Source organism: Xiphias gladius, chromosome 1, assembly GCF_016859285.1.
Source record: "Xiphias gladius isolate SHS-SW01 ecotype Sanya breed wild chromosome 1, ASM1685928v1, whole genome shotgun sequence".
NCBI lineage: Eukaryota > Metazoa > Chordata > Actinopteri > Istiophoriformes > Xiphiidae > Xiphias > Xiphias gladius.
In genome coordinates this window covers 9084617-9104049 of record NC_053400.1, presented here as the reverse complement: position 1 = coordinate 9104049, position 19433 = coordinate 9084617, and the positions used below count along the sequence as shown (strand labels likewise).

General features: G+C 37.2%; 1 protein-coding gene across 1 annotated transcript in view; it reads right to left on the bottom strand.

Annotated features, from left to right (window-relative positions):
* LOC120794058 (carbohydrate sulfotransferase 8-like) overlaps positions 1-19433 on the bottom strand; it is a 160410-nt gene that overhangs the window by 119407 nt on the left and 21570 nt on the right. The window contains exon 2 of the mRNA XM_040134661.1: positions 2166-2359. Coding sequence (XP_039990595.1) covers positions 2166-2325 — 160 coding nt within the window. The 5' untranslated portion in view covers positions 2326-2359. The remainder of the gene's footprint in view (positions 1-2165; positions 2360-19433) is intronic.

Sequence of the window (19433 nt, the reverse complement as noted above, 5' to 3'; positions counted from 1 at the left end):
CAGTGGCCAAAGGTATATTGTCCCATGACTATAGTTGCAAAAACAGCTACAGTCTGTCTCAATCAGCCTTGGCAGTAGTCACTCTCAACCCAGTTTGGGGAAGTGGATTAACTAGCTGCGCTAGTATGAGCGTATGTATCTATCTACTTTATCTATATTTTAAGCTGTATTGATAGAGATTTGCGACTGACCAGCCACATCTGAGGGTAGGGTTAGGGTTCAGCTTTTTATCAAATCTGAAACCAATTATGAATCTGCTCGGTTTGTGTAACAAAAGGTAAAACTTAATATTTCGGAATCCATCTACTTCTAATCACATTAATAACATAATTGTTCATTTTAGTTGTGGTTTAGGGAAAAATTAATAAATGAGCATGACTGACACTAATAGATACTACGGTGATTAACTAACCAACTTAAGCCACGGACATTCTGCTGTGGTGAAGAGATGTAGGGCATTCACATGTTGGACGGTAGATATTTCAACAAACGACTTGTCGTTTATCCCGCAAAATGATATTCTGCAGTTGTTGCATTGACTTTGGAACGTTTAAGCTGGTTCACCATGTTTGTTAACAACAGTGTTAACATTAACAAACAGTGAGTTTTCACGTGTTTGAATACATCATCAGTCGTCTTTTTCTTTGCTGATGCCTATATGTCAGAGAGAGAGGAAAAACAGACTAAACAAAGAACGTGAATGAAAGATTAAATAAGGGACACATTGGCCGCATTGGCTCTCAACAAATCCAGGTATTTTACCAATTTGGAACTGGAACTAAAATGGAACTGGCTATTGGAACCTATCCCTAGCTGAGAGTGTGCCCATTTGTGCCGCGGTCATGACCTTTGGTGGTCTAACACATACTGCACATATTGCATTAACACGATATTATAATACAGCTCAGCAAGATTCTATCTATGAGAGGGAACACAAGATTTATTGTGAGGTAATGCAGAACGGTAGTTCCAAAAAAATGAACACCATGACCTTCAGGGGCTCCGTGTAATTCAAATCCAAAACTTATAATAAAATAATAAACTTATTTTTCATTTTTATTTTTTTGGCATGGAAGATGCGTTTCCAACTCCTTGCAAAACAAATGACAGTGCTTTGCATACATGGAAATACAATACATCTCTTTTGTTTTCTCTGCTGTGATTTGATTTCAATATGGCATGGGAAATTCATGTCAATATAAAAGTATTTTTATTTAGGCAATTTGAATTCCATATTTTATTATAGAAGGATTAATAAATTGAGATATTAGTTTTCTAGCTTGTGTTCAAAGATTAAAAATGTGCTATAAGAAAATTATCTAAAACTGCAGTTATAGCTCACAGTATGTTCCAAACATGTTATACAAGATGATGTATTGGCATAAAACTAATTAAATGAAAAATTAGAGTTGTACAATCATCAAATGTTTATCACATGGTTTTTGTTAATTTTTTGCTGAAATGTGTTAAATCAATTATAAAAAAGCTGACTTTGTATTGTCGTCCGCCAGTCTAAGAGCTTTTTTAAAGGGGCTATATGTAAGTTTTCTCTGCTGCTGAATGTGGTTTCTTGCCAGGAGCAGGTGGTGGTGTTGATGGTCGCTTGCCAAGAGCTTCAGACATTGTTGCGTTTACAAGACAAGAGTTTAGAATACGCGCTCTGAGCAGCGCTACTTCTTCATCCTTTCATGTTGGACTGAGGGCGGACTGGACGCTACAGTGATTCTCTATCGGAAAGTGACAAGAGCTAGCCCCAGCCATCCAGGCTTGTTAGCCCGCTAACATAAGTAGAAGAAAACAAGTGATAGAAATAGAAACAAAACAAGAGTAGAAACTGGTGTTGCTTTCCACCGCTGGAGACAGCTCTTAGTGAGTAAAGTAATGAAGTTTGATGCTGAACTCACAACGTTTCTTCTAAACTGGTAAGTAAACAGCTGTTAATGCTAATGTTGGCTATGTAGCGATAGCAAAAACTTACATACATTACCTTTAAGGACTTTTCCACTGTGCAGAGAGACACTAAAAAAATGGCCTGAGTTAAAAAGGTTAATACTCGAACAAAACATCTGTGCCACCTGGGAGAGCATCAGTACAACTATCCTCCTTCAACAACCCGTTCTGGTTGAACCTTACTATATGCTGTTTAAGGGCAAAAAGAGTCTAACCTGGGACTTGTTGCTGGACCATCTCTGACAGATCCTGCTGGTGGATGAAGAGAACCAGACCACCAGCAGCAAACAGCAGGAGGAACCAGAGAGAACAGGGCAGCCTCCTTCTCCGTCCACGCAGGGAGTCCACCACCAGTTTCCACTTCATCCACAGCATGATGCGGCTCAGTCAGATGCTAATGTAATAAGTTCTGGAGAAAATCAAAGAGTGGGAAATGGGAAGAGGAGCGGAAGAAAGACATAGACAAAAGAGGAGTGAGCAAAACAGGCAGAGCACGTTCAGAGATTTTTATTTCTCTGTAACAGTATTGCAAGGCAGAATTCATGCTGTATAGTAAATAGTACATTCACTGAAGTACTGTTGTTAAGTACAGATCTAAAGTACTTTACTTGAGTATCTCCATTTAATGCTAATTTACACTTTTATTTTTACTTCACTAAATTTCTTTGATAAATTTAGTTACTAGTTACTTTTTTTATATTGCAGTATTACCCCTTTTACTCAAGTAAGTGATCTGAATACTTCCTCCACCACTGGTAAATGGCATGTAAATAGCTGCCCTGAACTGATTCTAATAAATGGATGGTGGATCTATTTGTTGTGAAAATGACAGTCCGAATTAAGTTGTGTCTCAGATCATAGTAGTAGTTCCTGATTTGCAAAAATAAAAAATATTGTCTTCAAATGAACATTAGGCAGAACCCTATCATTTTGAACTTGATTATAACTTGATTATGTTTACATCAGCATTAAGTCTGGTTTCAATGTGTGCATCAACAATTCAGCAGTTCAAAAAGTATATTTTTGGTAGAAAGAAAAAATCCATGAAGTTGAACGAATTATAGCTGTTCAGAAATTCAACATGAAAACAAGATGGGGTAACACCTAATTCCTCCAAATAAAGAAATCTGTGCGCTGTTTTTAAGGATATAGTACGGTAAACACTATTCCAGTTGGACTGGCATGAGTGCAGACTAACTCTAGGCTCTGTTCATACAGCAGAATGACCATGTAGCATCTGTCTTGAAATTAATATGCAAATGAACTTCGGTCACTAATCTAGCATGTGCTTTCATTGTAGAAAAAATATTTTGGCTCAGTTTCAGTGATATCAAGAACTTGACCTTCACATTGCACCCTGTGCTAAAACCAGAAGTTATAAATAAGGTGTAAACCAGTGTCAAATAACAAATGTGACGTTTTGTGATGCTTGAATATACAGGGTATACAAGGTATAGGTGTGTTTTAACTGCACCATGCCAGAAGCAAGGATTTTCCTCCAGCATCGTCCCTTGTTCTAGTTTGGACGCCAGTAAGATTGCAGGGACAATTTACTATTTATGCCCCATCACTGGTGCAGTAATACTGATGTAATGTGGTCACAGGTGTGTGTCTATGTTTTTCAGTGGCTTTGAGTGCAGCTCAGCCAGTCATAATCAAGGACAGGAACTATTTGTTTCATCAATGCAAGTTAGTTACATGCTGTCAATTGCTGCCACTGTAACATTAAAATAAAAATGAGACATTAATTTGACTGACATGGCAGTGGATCCCATATCCAAAGTGGACAACATCACAGCACTTGCTTGCGAGGGGATTAAATTAGTCATGGCGATGTCAAACCATTAGACCATTCTGAAACCTATTTATTCAGCTTTTTATTGACAACATTTCATTTCCATATGAATGTTCTTTAAGATCACTCTGAAGGGAAGCCTTGCAAGCAAAGATACTCACTGCATAGAAAGTGCCATTAAAAGGTGCAAGAATTGATTTCTCAATGCATAAGCATTATTATCATGAACAAGCAACCCTATATTTGATGCAGAGGAGAGAAGGAAGATGCATTTACTTTTTTATATTTCTATCTCGCTTCACCCTGTGATGACTGTACTCAAAAGTCCATTTCCCCAGATGGCTGTGTTAATCATTTCACTTAAGTACAATAGTCATTACAACCCCTGCAGAATGATAGTATAGCGTTAACAAAGGTTAAAATACAAATATTATACACATACGTGACGTGTAATGGAGGAAGTGAGCTCTGTGCTCATGGTCATGTTCATTGTTGTCACATAATGAGGATGTGGCATCCTCTGAGCTCAGTGGAGTTAATGACAAGTGCTGAGTTTTATACTGGGTGAGGAGCTATTTCACAAGGAATGTGCTGAAATGTTGAAAAAAGAGGGAAAGAAGAATGCAAATGTAATGTTATGTTAAACTCTTCTTTAGATAAGAAAAAGCTCCATATGCATACATTTCGATCTTATTAATGCAATGTATGTTCTATTGTTTTGCTGGGTGCACTGTTGCCATGCCAACTCAGGTGGTAACCAGGAGGCTCTTGCTGGCTGCCATTTTTATCCCTATGTGTATACTCTACTTTGAAGAAAACTTTTTAATCAGCAGACATGGCCTGCTATCAATGTATTAAAGCTGCAATACTCATGAGGGGGTTCTTTACTGGGATTATAGGGACTTTGGTCTTTGAGCTGGTACAAAGCCAGTACCTGCTGTATCACCATCTTGTCCCTTAATCTCAGAAAAGCATGACATCTTTTGCTGGTTCTTCTGCCACAGTATTGTAGTCTTCATTAGAAGTATTGAGGAGATGCTGAATGCTAAGAAATCATATTTTAACTGCATTATTGGTAAGGTTTATCTTTGTGTACTTTTTTTTCAAAATGAAATCCATCTTTCATTGCATTAGAAGATTGAAGTGATTGCTATATGCAGTTGACTCAGTTTTCATCCTACACTTTCAGAGCCATGAAAACATTTTATGCAAGATGGGGAGCTGAAACATTTAAAGATGTTATCCTTTCGTTCTGCTTTACAGAGTTTGACCATGTCATTCATACCGCCAGCACAAAACCACAGGACGTAACCTTATCACAGGAAATCATGCCAGGTTTTCACTTCCATTTCCATTTTTCCCAACTGGTCTAACCCCACAGTTTCATCACCTTAATTTTGTACAAGATATTAAGGTCAGGTAAACATCTGACTGTTGTTTCGGGTTATTGGAGAATCTTTTTGAAAGTGCATGAACTAGCATTCAGATTTATACCCCTTTAAGTCCAGTGCAAGTAATAGCAATGGTGTACAGAGTCAACAAATTGTGAAAAGCATGCATTCACGTCAGCGTTGATTTCAGTTACTTGAAAAGATAGTCCTTACTTTCTAGGCCTCAAGCAAGTGGCTGGTTTCAGGTGGCAGCTCCCTTTATATTGTTAACCTGTGACTGTGCCACACAAGCCTCCTTACTGTGAAATTGCTGTCGACATTTGAGTTCTTTGCACTATTACTTCAAGTTAAGTGTATTTCTATCAAAACCTGGGTTACAAAGCAGCATAAAACAATGAGAATTAAGGAGTAAGACGGGAAACAGCAAAAAAACACAAAAGCTGAATTTAAGATCAGATAGACATGGATACATTTGTATATATAAAGCAAATTAAAAACCAACATAGTATTTGGTGAAGAATTTATAGATAGTGTATAAACCAATACAACACAGCTTGTATTGGTTGTTTGAATTAAAATGCGTTTTTTGAAGCACCATGAAATCTTTAAATCAATCTTACAACAAACTGCCAGCCAATACAACACCATTAAAAGAGAAGTAATATTGTCTCATTTCTTGGGTTTTGTTTTATGAATTTAGCTCCCTTCTCTGTGCAATTTTGAATGTGTGAATTATTTTCTGATTTATGCCTGTCAGGAGACCAGTTTACTTTTCCATGCAAAAGGGAGTCAAAGCAAATGTTTTAGTGTCTCAAGTCTGCAATAGATCAATATTTCTTACATAATAAGAGCAAAATTGGTCGATATCGCTGCTGTGACCCAAAAAATAAAGGCTTAGAACAAAAGGTAAGACAAGAAAGAAATTGAGCCTTGTATGGACCCCTGGAGCACCCCATAATTTACCAGACAGGGTAGAGTTGATCACCATCAAAAACAATTCTGTTCTTCTAATAGGAGGTGAACCATCGTCTATGCTACACCCTATTAATAAGAATGCTGTGATCAGCTTTGTCATTAACTGCTGTTAAGTCAAACTGGGTTGGAGTGAGACTGTCTATAGGTTGTCTGTGCAAGCAGCTTATTACAAGCCATAGTAATGTATGGTTGGGGTGGATGGATGGGTCAAAAAAACACAGGATTTTCACACAGGAGAATGTTCGTGACCCGCTTGAAGCCATCAGTATTGCCTCTTTTATCCATGACCGTTCCACAACCTCCACCATGTGTTTATTATTGTAACCATGACAACGAAGGGCCTAACCTTAAAGAAGTACTTATTTTAGTATAAACCATAATCTTTTCCGTAACCTAACCAAGTAGTTTTTCTGCATAAACCTAAGCAAACCGTTCCACGTTAATCATGTGTTCATTATTGTTACCGTGACATAAAAAGTCCGGTATGCCTGTCGCTGGTACGTTGCTATGGGTTGGATCCGCATGTAGGGAAAAACTACCTACGGCTGTTTAGGTTGGAGGATTTGTTAAGTGCAGCGTAGCAGTTCTTAAATGATGGTTGTGTATCTCTAATAAGAAAGGTCTTAGTGCTACAATGTTATATAAAATTATAAATATAATAACATCATAAATTTTAATTTCTCTTAAAATGCCCAAATATTGTAGAGAGACAAGGGTTTATTTTGCACAAGCATACAAACACAAAGTGAGGCTAAGTGGTGTCGACCTGCAGCAGGTTGGTATTTTTCTGATTCGTCATGGTGACTCTCCCCAGCCACTAAAACACCCAGTGATAATAAATGATAGTGGACCTCACTGTGGTCTGGGTCATTCACCTTGTGTCACAAAAAACGACGATTTTTCACGAGTGAAGAACCTTCTTAACATATTGATGACACACACAATGATTGAACAGTGACAGTCAAACATAAGTTACAGTGCACAGTTCCCAGCTACTATGTTTCTGTGTAACTACTGTATTTAATCATGACAAGGAGCGGAGCCTAAAAAAGAGCATGCATTCTCAATCAACTTCTGAAATACAATATCTGAAATAATATTACAAAAGATAAAAAACAAATCATTTCAACTGTCACCACTTGACACAAACATCTCAGTATGATCAAACACCACTTCATTTTAAAGACAGTGCCTTTGTACTCTACTTCCAAACAGATGTATACACCAAGAAATTACATAAAATTTCTCATTTTAAGAAAAAAAAAGAACCCTCCTGTGTCAGAGTGGTGATGGAGCTAATTCTGTGTTTGATGTTCATGTATAATACACATCAAAGAATTGTTCGTTTTAGTTTCAAGCAAACGAAAATTATGCCAGTCAAATGAAGATTGATGATTAATGTACGGTACGTTGGAAATGATTTCCTTACTTAAATAGTGATCATATTCTTGTCCATGACGACAGCATTTTTGCACTAACTTTGGTAAAGTGGGTAAATGTGTTCTTTTGGTTCACATGATTTTTACTTCATCAAGTGCTCTTCAGCAGCACCATGCCCTGACTGAATCATTGGTTAAAGGATGAACTTCAGTGTGCCTTAAGGTCCATGAAAGGGCACGATACTTTATTTTTTCTCCACTGACTGGGGATACTGAGGAGAAAATATATTGTGACTGTGACATTTCTGGATCCTCTCTGGGTCTTTTCTCAACTTCAACCTCAACAGACCTTAAAAGTTACTGTCAGCTACTTTTGCTCCCCTCAGTTGAGTGGAGGTTGAGGTGTACTGGCTCTTCCCGCGTCAGAAATGGGGCCACCCTGGACTCATACTCTGAGACCCACGCATACTTTCTGCTTCTTCGAACTTTCAAGCCTGTCACACTGTAAGGGTTGGCGTTTGTCGCTTGGGCACAGTTGATGTGCTTGACAGAATTTTGTGTGCGTTGGTGTGATAGTACAGCGTAGCATAAGTATCAGGCTTTAATTCATTGAGCATATGAAGAATGTTAGAGGGCAAAGCCCTGTAAATACATTCGTCAACAAAAACTATAATGAAAACTATCCATAGACGACCAAGTTTTCACAACAAAAACGGGTTTAAAACTAAACTAAAGCAAATCCTTTAAACATGAGAACTATGATGAAATTTATTATACATATTATTTTATATCAATAAATATGAAAACTAAACAATAATGGAAAATCATTCATTTATAGATAGAAATATCTATGTGTTTGCTAGAGAAATGTCACTAGGTTATCCAACAGTTTAGTTTCTCTGCCCAGATTAAACTCAGGCAGTGAGGCAGTATTTTAGTTACAAATGAGCAAGTCCGGCTTCTGAAGGATATGCTGCTCTGCAGTGCACAGCTGTGGTAATGCTAGGTGAGCAGGAGCAGCAGAGAGAGAGAGCAGCCTGGAGACTCAGTCTGTTATTTTACTGTAGAGCTGAAGTGACATGGACACTGTGTGTGAACAAGTAACCAGTGCCTAGAAGGACACCTGTAACCATGGTAACTGCACACAACAAAGATGGCGGCAGCTGTAGCCTCAAAAATGTTTAGAAGACTTAAAAATTAGAAATGCATGACAAAAATCAAGTTTTTTTTAGTTGTCACTGACTAGAACTAATAAAAATCAAATGACTAAAATTTGACTAAAACTAATACACATTTTCATCAAAAGACTAATTTTGAAACTTAATCAAAATCAGGTACCAAAATTAACACTTAAATCAAATATTTGTGCTTTAAATATGTGTAAATATATGTACTTTAATCAAATATAAAAGTCCAAAGTATTAGAAATGTGTATTTTTTTAAATGTTTTTTTTTTTTTTTTTTTTTTATATATTAAGAGCTAACAAGTATGACTCCAACACTGCATGTGGACTGAATGCCCCACAACACTCATTGGCAAAAAAAACAAACTAAATCCATTCTCATTATCTCACTGCATATCCAATCACCTGCGTGGTTGAGAGCATTTCAGATGCCCTAGAAAATGTTCCGGGATATTTTTTAATACCATTCATTTCTAGTCCCTCCAGTGTGTTAGTGAGAGTGAACAGTGTTGGCTAGTAAACAAAAGGAAAGGGAGGCCGTTGCCAGGCCTGTTTCATAAATTAATGATTACATGCAAGAGAATCTGATGAGGGTAGAATGGGAACTGTATAGGATCATGTTCAAAGCACTGCTAATTGTCTTTATTTATGACAGCCGGTAATCTCTGGGAGGAATTAATTCATTCGCCACACTGCTGTGATGAGCCTAAGCAATCAGTGTAGATCAGCCGTCAACCCTGCTAGCTTTATCATGCTGCTGCTGACTAATAGAAAAGGACTTTAGATATTTTAAAACGGGTTCCCCTTTTCAGCAGCAAGATCGCAATGTACATGCAAATAATACCCCGACTACATTCTTTATGTAAATGTGAGGCAATAACATGCAAAGGTGCCAGTACCTACACTGAAATGATAGCATCAGAATCCTTGATTCCTAATGCATTAATGTTGCTACAAACAACAGACCTGTGCACCATTTTTGCACAAATTTTATCACTCATATGCTGAGATGAAATTGGTCATATTTTGATTACAGTTGTTATTGGAAACCTTCATCTAAAACCTGTAACTTACACATGTAAAATTGCTACATACAATGAAAGCAACACATTCAACAATTTTTCTGTCAATGAGAGACCAATCAATGTGTGACTACACATCTAACAAGCACTATTTGGGATCAGAATGGAAGATTAATTGTATATTCCATCTGGTTTTCAGCTTCTAAATTTTTAACCACAACTGTTGGTGATGTATCCCTCTGTTTTCTGGGAGTGAAACACATCTGTTCCTTTGGCTGCATCCCAACAGCCCCCTACCGTTTGGAATAAGACCAAATGAATAAACAGCCCAAAATCATATGGCACTATGTAATGTAAGGGCTACAAAAGTACAGCCACACCAAAAAACATTTCCCAGGTCCCTCACAACTGAGAAAGCTGTGTGACTGTGACCTGGCATACTGGCCCCAGGATAGCTACCAGCTCAGGCAGAGCAGGTGATGAGAGCTCCAACACAATCGGACATGCTCAAATACAACACATCCTTGCCGTATCATGTCAGCCCAATACCTGCCACAGGGCACTGCTGTGCTCCGCTACACGGCTCTCAGATTGGGTTACAGATTAGTTTCTATTTATACGTAGGGCCTTATAGCATCTCAATGACCAGCAGAGTAAAGTTCAAGTTAGAGAATTCCTGTTCCTTTTTTTGTTAACATAATTCAGGGGGATTTTCTATTCGTGCTTGCAATGTTGAGGATTTGCTGCTAACATTTAATTTCACAGAGGGAAAATAAATCAACCTGTTTCTATCTCTCCAGACAGCATGATATTTGTTTTTGTTTTTCTCTTTGTTTGGTTTCTGTGTTGTCCAAAAGCTGTTTGGTAGCAGTTTTTCATTTCTAAACGTCTTTCAGATAAAAAAAAAAAAAATCCAAATATTCTACTTTGATTGGCGACTACACATTCGCAGGGTCAAAGCTACAGCACATTTTGTTTGCAAGGAACATTTCTGACCCTGATACACCTGACAAATGGTTCATCCGGCAAGCAGTTAAGCTGTATTGTCTGATGCATTCATTACCATTTAAAACCCACACATTACATTCAGTGGGCTCTTCTTAGTAATGGTCCACTGAAACTCTCCAGCAGCTCACAGCTAATTCAAAGGTATGTGCAGAAGGTCACCTGTTCAGCCGGAATCTACAGTATGAACTGTTTATATCTGCTATTAAATGAACTTCAGTCATGAAAGGAGGTAGTATATGGAGGGGAGGAGACAGGCTGAGGAACTTTTTCCCCTTGACATACTGAGAGACAGATGGTGCAATGCTGGTGCAACTCAGTATTGAGGGGGTATTTCTAATAGTTTCTGCCTCTAGTTCTGTCAAAGGGGAAGCAAGTCATCAAGAAAAAGGTTGGATTGGAAGGGTTGTAGATTGTAGACACAAAGATTGAGGTGAGTGTTTGGAGTGTAAAATTCAACGAGATAAACACACACATGTGCGCACAAGAAAACCTATTCTTCTAAATGAAAGATGCTGGTCTTCTTTTGCGATGAACACAATGTGCCTTGGCTCTTTTCTGTACATGCATGACACAAAACACTGTAAGTTACCATGTAATTTGCATCAGGAAGATACAGTTGGATTCATTTTCTCATTTGAACTACAGAGGAAGAAGATTGTTTGGGAAGAGATTCAGTTTGAAACTAAAGCTTTATTGTGTATGGGTATGCAAAATAGTGTTTGAATCAAACATCTGTTTATGGACGTATTTCATATGCAGCTGTTGCTGAACAAGTGGAATCATGATCAAACAGGTAAGAGCAAATAGGAATATATAACGACAATATGAGCTCACCTCCAAGTGTCAAAACAATCTAAAAATTCTGGGTTTAAACAGTGGATCCATGATAAACGATTGGCAAGAGTTTGCAGCTGCATGATTTTACAGACAGTCTTCTGCAAGTAGCAGATTGATTACAGGGATTTTCTGGATACTTGCTAGCTGGTCTTAGTGAGAAGCACATAAGGAATAAATATTTGCAAAAAATATACAATAGAGATACTGTATACTCTGTCCTCAGTGGTGCATTAAAAATAACACAATTACACGATATCTTGGCCTTAATTCATTGCCTGAAAGGGTTCCAACAAAAAAATCATATTAATCTAGAAATTTGGATTAGCTGCATTAGCTGAATGCCCAACATGTAAATGTAAGGATGCACTAGCTGATGAAATTGATTCTCAATCTGCAAATGAAGGCATAAAATGAGATAAAGCAAAAATGTTGCCATAGAAATATGATGTGGCCTCTGGTTTAAACTTCACTGAAAGTCTTTTATTGTCACCTTGGCCCAATTTCTTCGACAAACTCAATGGATGCACTTAAGAACTCATTAAACCTCGGTCTTTGGAGAAAGGACCTTCAGCTTATTCAAGCATCCGCTAAACCTTGACCTGCTCAGGATTTACTGCCTTGAGCTCTGATCATGTTCCCGCCCAAGTCCTCCACACGGGTAAACACACATACAAATCAATAGTGCTAAATCTGTGCTGATCCCACTAATTTTTTCTCACCTATTTTTTAAGTGCCATTGGGGGTTTTGCAGATTGCCAGGAGGGAGGTCATCCCACATCCTTCACATCTACTAGATGCTTGTCTGCTTTGTTAATTCTATGAAGCCTTGCTGGTATACAGTATTTTTTATGTGATTTCCTTATTCTTTGATTTCAGTGCAGTACAAAAGAAAGTTGTATGGTAAAATGATTGGCTTCTTACCTCGCTTATGAGTCTTGTCCACTGAAGAGAGGAAAGCAATCATATTTGAAATAACGAAACAAAGCCATTAAAGACAAACAAAGCCAAATATTTCTGAATTTATTTTACGCAAGTTTGTCTAGCCAGAAAAAAAGGATCACATATTAAGTTCCTAAATCCTGTTTGTTGAGAATAGCAATTAAAAAATTAAATTTAAAAAAGCCACCATTGGTAGCGAGAAAGCACACTCATCACATATACCCTGCTAATCCCGAGGTATCTACAAAGCTGTCCTCTTTGGTTCTGTCCTTGAGTGAATTATACTCGCAATGAAATGATTGTACCTCTGAACACCATAATGCTAATTAGAATATAATCAAATTGAAAGCTGGTTTTCCTTCACAGACGTGTTTAATCGGCATGTGATAAACAGGGAATAAACCATGCTATTACAATAACAGATAGCAAAACTCAAATGCATTTCTGATTTTTGAATTCTTTTTGTGTTTGTGTTATTTCTTGTCTGAGTACAGTGGGACCTTGGAAGTCGTATATTACATGAAATACATAGAATTGGTGTCCTTCATTGGAAAATTTAGGTGTCAAAATCCGTAACTAATAAACAAGCAAGACCAAAACCACAGTCTCTGGAGATACTTTTATGTTGTTGTTGTTGTTTGATGTTGTAACACATTTAGTTTAGTGCTTCTGTACGATGAATTATTTGGGTACCATTTGGAGTGGTGCACTGTCCTAAAAAAAGACACTGAATTGTGATACAATCTATTTCCAGATTCCTGTTATGGGCCTGGTGTCCGGAAATTTCATGAAAAACTCATGCCATATCTTGTAATGCAATTGTGTGAAAAGGAGAAAATTACATGATGCTTCCATAACATGCTGGAGTTACAACTAGAAGCAGGCAATAGCTTAAAACAAAACAGTAAAGGTAGGGGAGGTTTTATTTCCTTACTTGTATTTTTCCATTGTAAGGAAATAGTTTAGCTAGTTGTCTAACAGTTTTTCTTTCTTGATTTTGGTGACCAATTTCATAATTAATGGTTATTCTTTTAGTGTTGTGCATAACTTTTCTCGCTTACTCATGCATGCAACAACGTATTCTATATTTTCGCGTCACTAAAATGACAGCAGCCTCCCCACACATTAGTATTGTAAAGCATGAGCTGATCCACCAAGATAATGAAAGCAGCTGAAAATAACACAGTTCTGTCAGAAACCCTTAGATGCCAAAAGAGTTTGGACCATTAATGAAAACAAATTATTAGAGCTGAATTAGGCAGAAGAGGTTCTGCTCTCAAAGATGTTCCGAAAAATTGTGCTGCTGAGGAGAATTCAGTAAAAAAAAAAACTCAAACATATTTTCCAATGATAGAAAAACAACAACAATAGCTAATAATAATGATGATAATAATAATAATGATAATGCTAACAATATTAATAATAACAGAACATTCAGAAATAGCTTTCACAAGCATCCTGTGTACAGACAGAAGGATGTTTCTACCCTCTGTCTGTTTTACAATTACAAAAATACAATTCTTCAATGTATTCGAAACAAAATGGTTGCTTTTTATCAAATAAAATACACCACTTTTGTGGCAGTGGATTGTTGCCTGAGAAAGCCTAATATGGTGCCACATATTAAGAGTAGTCATATCAAAGTTTTCATGTACAGTTTTCACATGGGACTGATCCAAAAAAAATGTTTCATTCTATTACTTAAGCTGAAATTGCAATTCTAAAATGTTTAGATTTTAAGATTTATGGATCTATGAACCATATAATAAAAAGACGACCTTCTTTTTGAAAAGTCATTCTTCCTACTTTGGATAATCTTGGAGTCTAAAATCACTTAAAACTGTCATTTTAGGCTACAAGCCGAGGTCTCTGAGCTCTCCTGTGGGTTGGCTGGTTTAAAGGTGCCTTAAGAGTGGTATTAATATTCCTCCCACCTATATTTCATGAGGTCAGTGGACTACTAACCTTGCAACCTTGTTTTGTCTATGATGTAAATTACCGTGTGTTGTTTTAACAAAAGCATTCAGTCGTTCTCCATTCATTATACATTATTTTCAGTGAATGTGCTAAATATTATAGTCATGGACATGGTGGTTTGCTAAATACAGTAATTCCATTATACTGTAGTAGATGGATGATTGGACAATCACATACTGCAAGTGCAGCAGTAGCCACTGTACCAGTCTTTTTTCTTCTGATGTTGTTAGAAATGTTCTGGGGACTACTTGGTTGAGACATTGACATTAGTTTTGATCTGATTAATGTGTAATATGATGTAGTTAACTGGCTTCACAAGAAAACAAGACATATCGCAAGATAGATATACTCCAGGATGGCAGTTACATTTTTGCTTGGGCACAGTTTGATGCCAGATGTTGATATTGAGACTCGTTTCATTATGTCTGTACCCAGATTGAAACCACTGTGGAAATACTGGCCCCCTAATAACTAAATTCAAATACCTGGTGGGGGGTTTTATGAGCCCCTGCTTTCAGTGCTGTTAGAGCAAGAAGCACTTCCTATTGTGACCCACTGGCTGACAAAAGCTCTGTGCCCTTTGCACAATGTGAAAGGTGTATGTTGACAGTGTGTGTCAATATCACTCAGTGTGCACACCACATCACACATGCTCAAGTCCCGAGGGGACCAGGGCTTACCAGGCCCTCTGCAAGACTCAAGCAACATAGCAATGTGTTGTCTTCACACTACTATGTTCTTCAATCAAATGTTTCAATTGACACAGATTTTGAAAAAAGAGATAGAAAGAGAGAGGGAGCACTTGGTGAAAAGACATGCTTCAACTAGATTCTAGTTGAAGTAAGGTCAAAATAAATATTTTCAAATGCTATCAGTTAGAAAACAAAACTGTAAATTTTTGGAATAATAATATAAGATTGAGCATCATGAAAGGATTAATTATGTGCCTCGTGTTAACATAAGAGAAGTTATACAACACAATTGCAAAAATAAGGAGAGGTTAGTGCAGGTGCGATTAACACACAACAGGCCTCAGAAATCATCTCAAAATTTAAAGAAATTAAACGAGAGAAATAATTCTGAGAGTCAGCTGCCAAAAAGCTTTGCATTCACAAGCTATGCTGTCAGAAAAGCAAACAAGGGAAAACAAACCAAAGGTAATAGTGATCAATGTCAAAAGGACTGTGTGAATCTGAAAGATTCTTCCAAAAAGGCTACTGTTCATCAGCCAGCAGTCAATTCTCAGGAGTCTGGATTTCCACAGCACATAAACACACCACATCAACACAACTCACAGAGCAGCCTACAGCACACTTTTTGAGCCAAATGGTTTAAAGCAGGCAAAAACACCAGTATTGTAGTTGAACTTTGTTATAAAGGATGCATGAGTGAACAAGAAAAGGTGGATTTCTGTCTCTGAGGGCTCAGGAGCACAGGAGAGAGACAGCTCATTGAAAAAATGTAACATATTTCACCAACTATGGATACTGATCTGTAGTATCTGTGCAGTGGTTGTACCTGGGAAAAACACAATATCACACCAGATACAATGTCTGGGTTTTTTTTCCAGCTTTTCAAGTGTGAATGCTGTGAGTGGCAAGTCATGTATAAATTATGTTCATCACTTCAGCCTCCAAACTCCTTTGGATTAAAACCTTCAAATGCATTTGTGCTTATGCAGAAAATGAAATTATTCTTTGTCTCATCGTACTAAACAACTAAAGCAGCATAATAAGTACATAATGACATACACGACGCAGGGGCTATCGTGCTGTAGCTGTGCAATGCATTGAGACTAGAATGCCACCCTAAATCTATGCATCTAGCCTTCTGACATTAAGTGTAAATAATCCAACAGTGACCTTTCTTCACATTTGCTCAGACAGTATATGGAGCGTGGAGGCACAGCATTAATACCGATTAGCATGACCAGTGGGACAAGTTACAAAATCGATACTACTCTAAACTTTGGAGTGGGAGAAAAAACAAACACTGTCTCCATTTGCAAACAGACAGCAATCTAATTATTGTCATAATTTCTTTCTTTAATCATAGGAATAATGTAATTAGAAGCCATTTAGAACTAAAGCAATCCTGCACACTGAGATTTTCTGTCTGCTTCTCCACAGGCTGTGTTCAATGTCAATAATTTTCATTTTTGCTACTTTTGCATTTCTGCCTCTCCAGTTTGTCTCTCATTGAGTCTCCAGGTGTGAACACTGGATAACCTTATAAAAGCGACATAATCAATGTATGGTGCCACATCCATCACTTCCATGCAAAAAAAATGATGAAAAATATATAGATGTTTTTGTACAGCTTTGATAAAAAAAATAATCTTAAAAGATAAAATAAAAATTGGCTGCCAATTCCTCTTGGTTAAATGGTTAAAAGTCAAAGTATTTTTTTTTTTATCTCGAGAAAACAGCTGAGAAAACCAAGACTACACAGAATAGTTACAAACTGAGATAGTTTCAGAATAACCAACTCAACCTCTTTCGGTACAGTTCGTCTTTTGTCAGAAATTTGATTCAAATACTAAATTTAAATTATAAACTCTAAAATCTAGTTCTAATTAGTTGCTTATTGATATACATATTAGTTGTGAATCCTCATATGTCTCAAGATAGGGTTCTGAAAATAAAGTGTTGCCGAGAAGCTCAAACAGTGTGCAGATCGAGGATGGTCCTTCCCTTTTTGTCCTAGATGTCCTGTACAGACTGAAATACCAAGGTAGCATTTCAAACAGAGCTTCACGGACACTGATTATTTGATGAGATACGGTACAAACATACAACAGGTGGAAAGGACTCTTTTGCTGTATTATTAGCATGTATAGGCTACTCAGATCTGGTCTTCCTTGGCCTTATGCAGCTTCTACTGCTCATCACTGAGAATACCCCTCAAAACATCACAAAATACTTGTCTTCTTATCCAACACCTGCACATAAATGTATCCTTTAGGTGGGAAATGTGCTGTGAAACAGACAAAAGCTAGACATAGTAATATAGGTTGAGTGTTATTCTTATTCTATCAAACATTTTGAAACGGGAAACTGAAACTGTTTTGTTAAAAATAAAACTACTTTGGTGCAGTCCTATTTGATATTTCAAAGTTGTTGAGTTTCATGTTGCATTTTAACTTTTAGATTTTAACCATTTTGTAGACCACGGTGAATTATAAATGCAAGTGTATTACATTTCTCTCCCTTGAAAGTTTGTGTTCACTGCACTACACGCAACACACAAAAATTGATGTTTTGAAAGCAGAATTTAAAAGATTCTTCCCCCAGTGGGGCATCATAACCCAGGAACACCTGAGCATTTGAGGGGATATGCACTTTAAAAGATTATTTTCATGATATTTTTGCTATATCAGTTGGCTCACAATGATGAAGAGGTGGGAAAGGATGCCATAGAGGTTCCAGGCTGATGTTTGACAAAAGAGGCTATATTTACATTGCACACACCTGGGCCAATGGACTGAGAAGATAAAATAGAATATCTTCCCTCTCAGTCTTCAATGAATCTCAGTTAAATTCAGCAATTGCCCCCTGATTAAACATTTATATTTTGGTCTTGCATTAAGATACCAATGTATGGTCTAATATGTACAGTATATTGTTTTCTAACCTCCCTAAGACCTAATGACAATACTGAAAATTTGCACACTACATTTCCTCAAATAAAATACATTGACTAGTAATAAGATGCTATGTATCTGTAACAGTGCATTTGATTGGCAAAAATGATGAATATCAGTTTATTACAGCTTTGGATTGAAACAGACAGTGTTATTTACAGCAGAGATTTAAATAAGATGCTTACTCAGTCAGGCACAAGTAGCTCTTTTCCCACAGGCACACACAGCTGTAGAAAGGACAGGAGCCAGAAAATATGATTTACTGTATGTGCATGCATAAATATATTGTCACTAACTTTAACCACTTAAATGAATAAATACACAATTCCCTCTATCTTCTTCAGTTAGGTAGGCATACAAATGAAAACAATGGGAACCAAACCTAAAAGAATCACATTTTCTATTATATATTCATACTCATTCCCGCCAGCTGGAGAAAATCCGATGCAAAATGAATAAATTTGATTCAGATGAACAGGAGAAGCCCTAGGTTCATGGGATTTAGGGAAGGGGAACTCAGCATTTTAAAAAAATCACTAGACTGTAGCCAATTTTATTGCCAGAAACACATTCCCATTACTCTTAGTTCCTCCTCTGGTGGAGTTTGAATAGGAAGAGAGCATTTCCTGTGATTTATTTGTCAGATAGGTCTCTGGATGGTAAAAATAAGTTGTTCATTGTCTCTTAAAGGACTGAGCCACTTAATGCAGAAAGGCTGCAGGACACATTTATGGCATACAGTGGCTTCAGAAAGTATTCAGACCCATTCACTTTTTGCACACTTTATTGTGTTGTAGATTTAGTTTTAAATGGATAAAATTGACTTTTTTGCCCATCAATCTACATTCAATAACCCATGATTACAAAATCTTAGAAATTTTTTTGAAAATTTGTTAAAAAATTACCTAGAATTGCAAGTCCAAGTGAACATTTGCGCTAAATTTGAAGAAATTGCCTCCGGACATTGCTGAGATATCACATTCACTAGAAGGGGAGGGACGGACGGACAACCTGAAAACATAATGCCTCCAGCCAAGGCTGCTGGCATGGAGTCATAAAATCTGATCAATAAATTTTATCTCATTTACAAAAATGTTAAAACCCTCCAAATTGTTGTCAGTTCAGCTGCTTGGCTGTAATCATCCTAGAACTTGACTGGAGTCCACCTGTGGCAAACTGAACTGATTGGACGTAGTTTAGAAAGGCAAACAACTGCGTACAAAAGGTCCCACAATTTACACTGTACGTTAGGCCAAAAGCCAAGCCATGAAGTCCAAGCAACTCTCTAGACCTTCGCAGTAAAATTGTGGTGAGGCATAGATTCTGTGTGGGT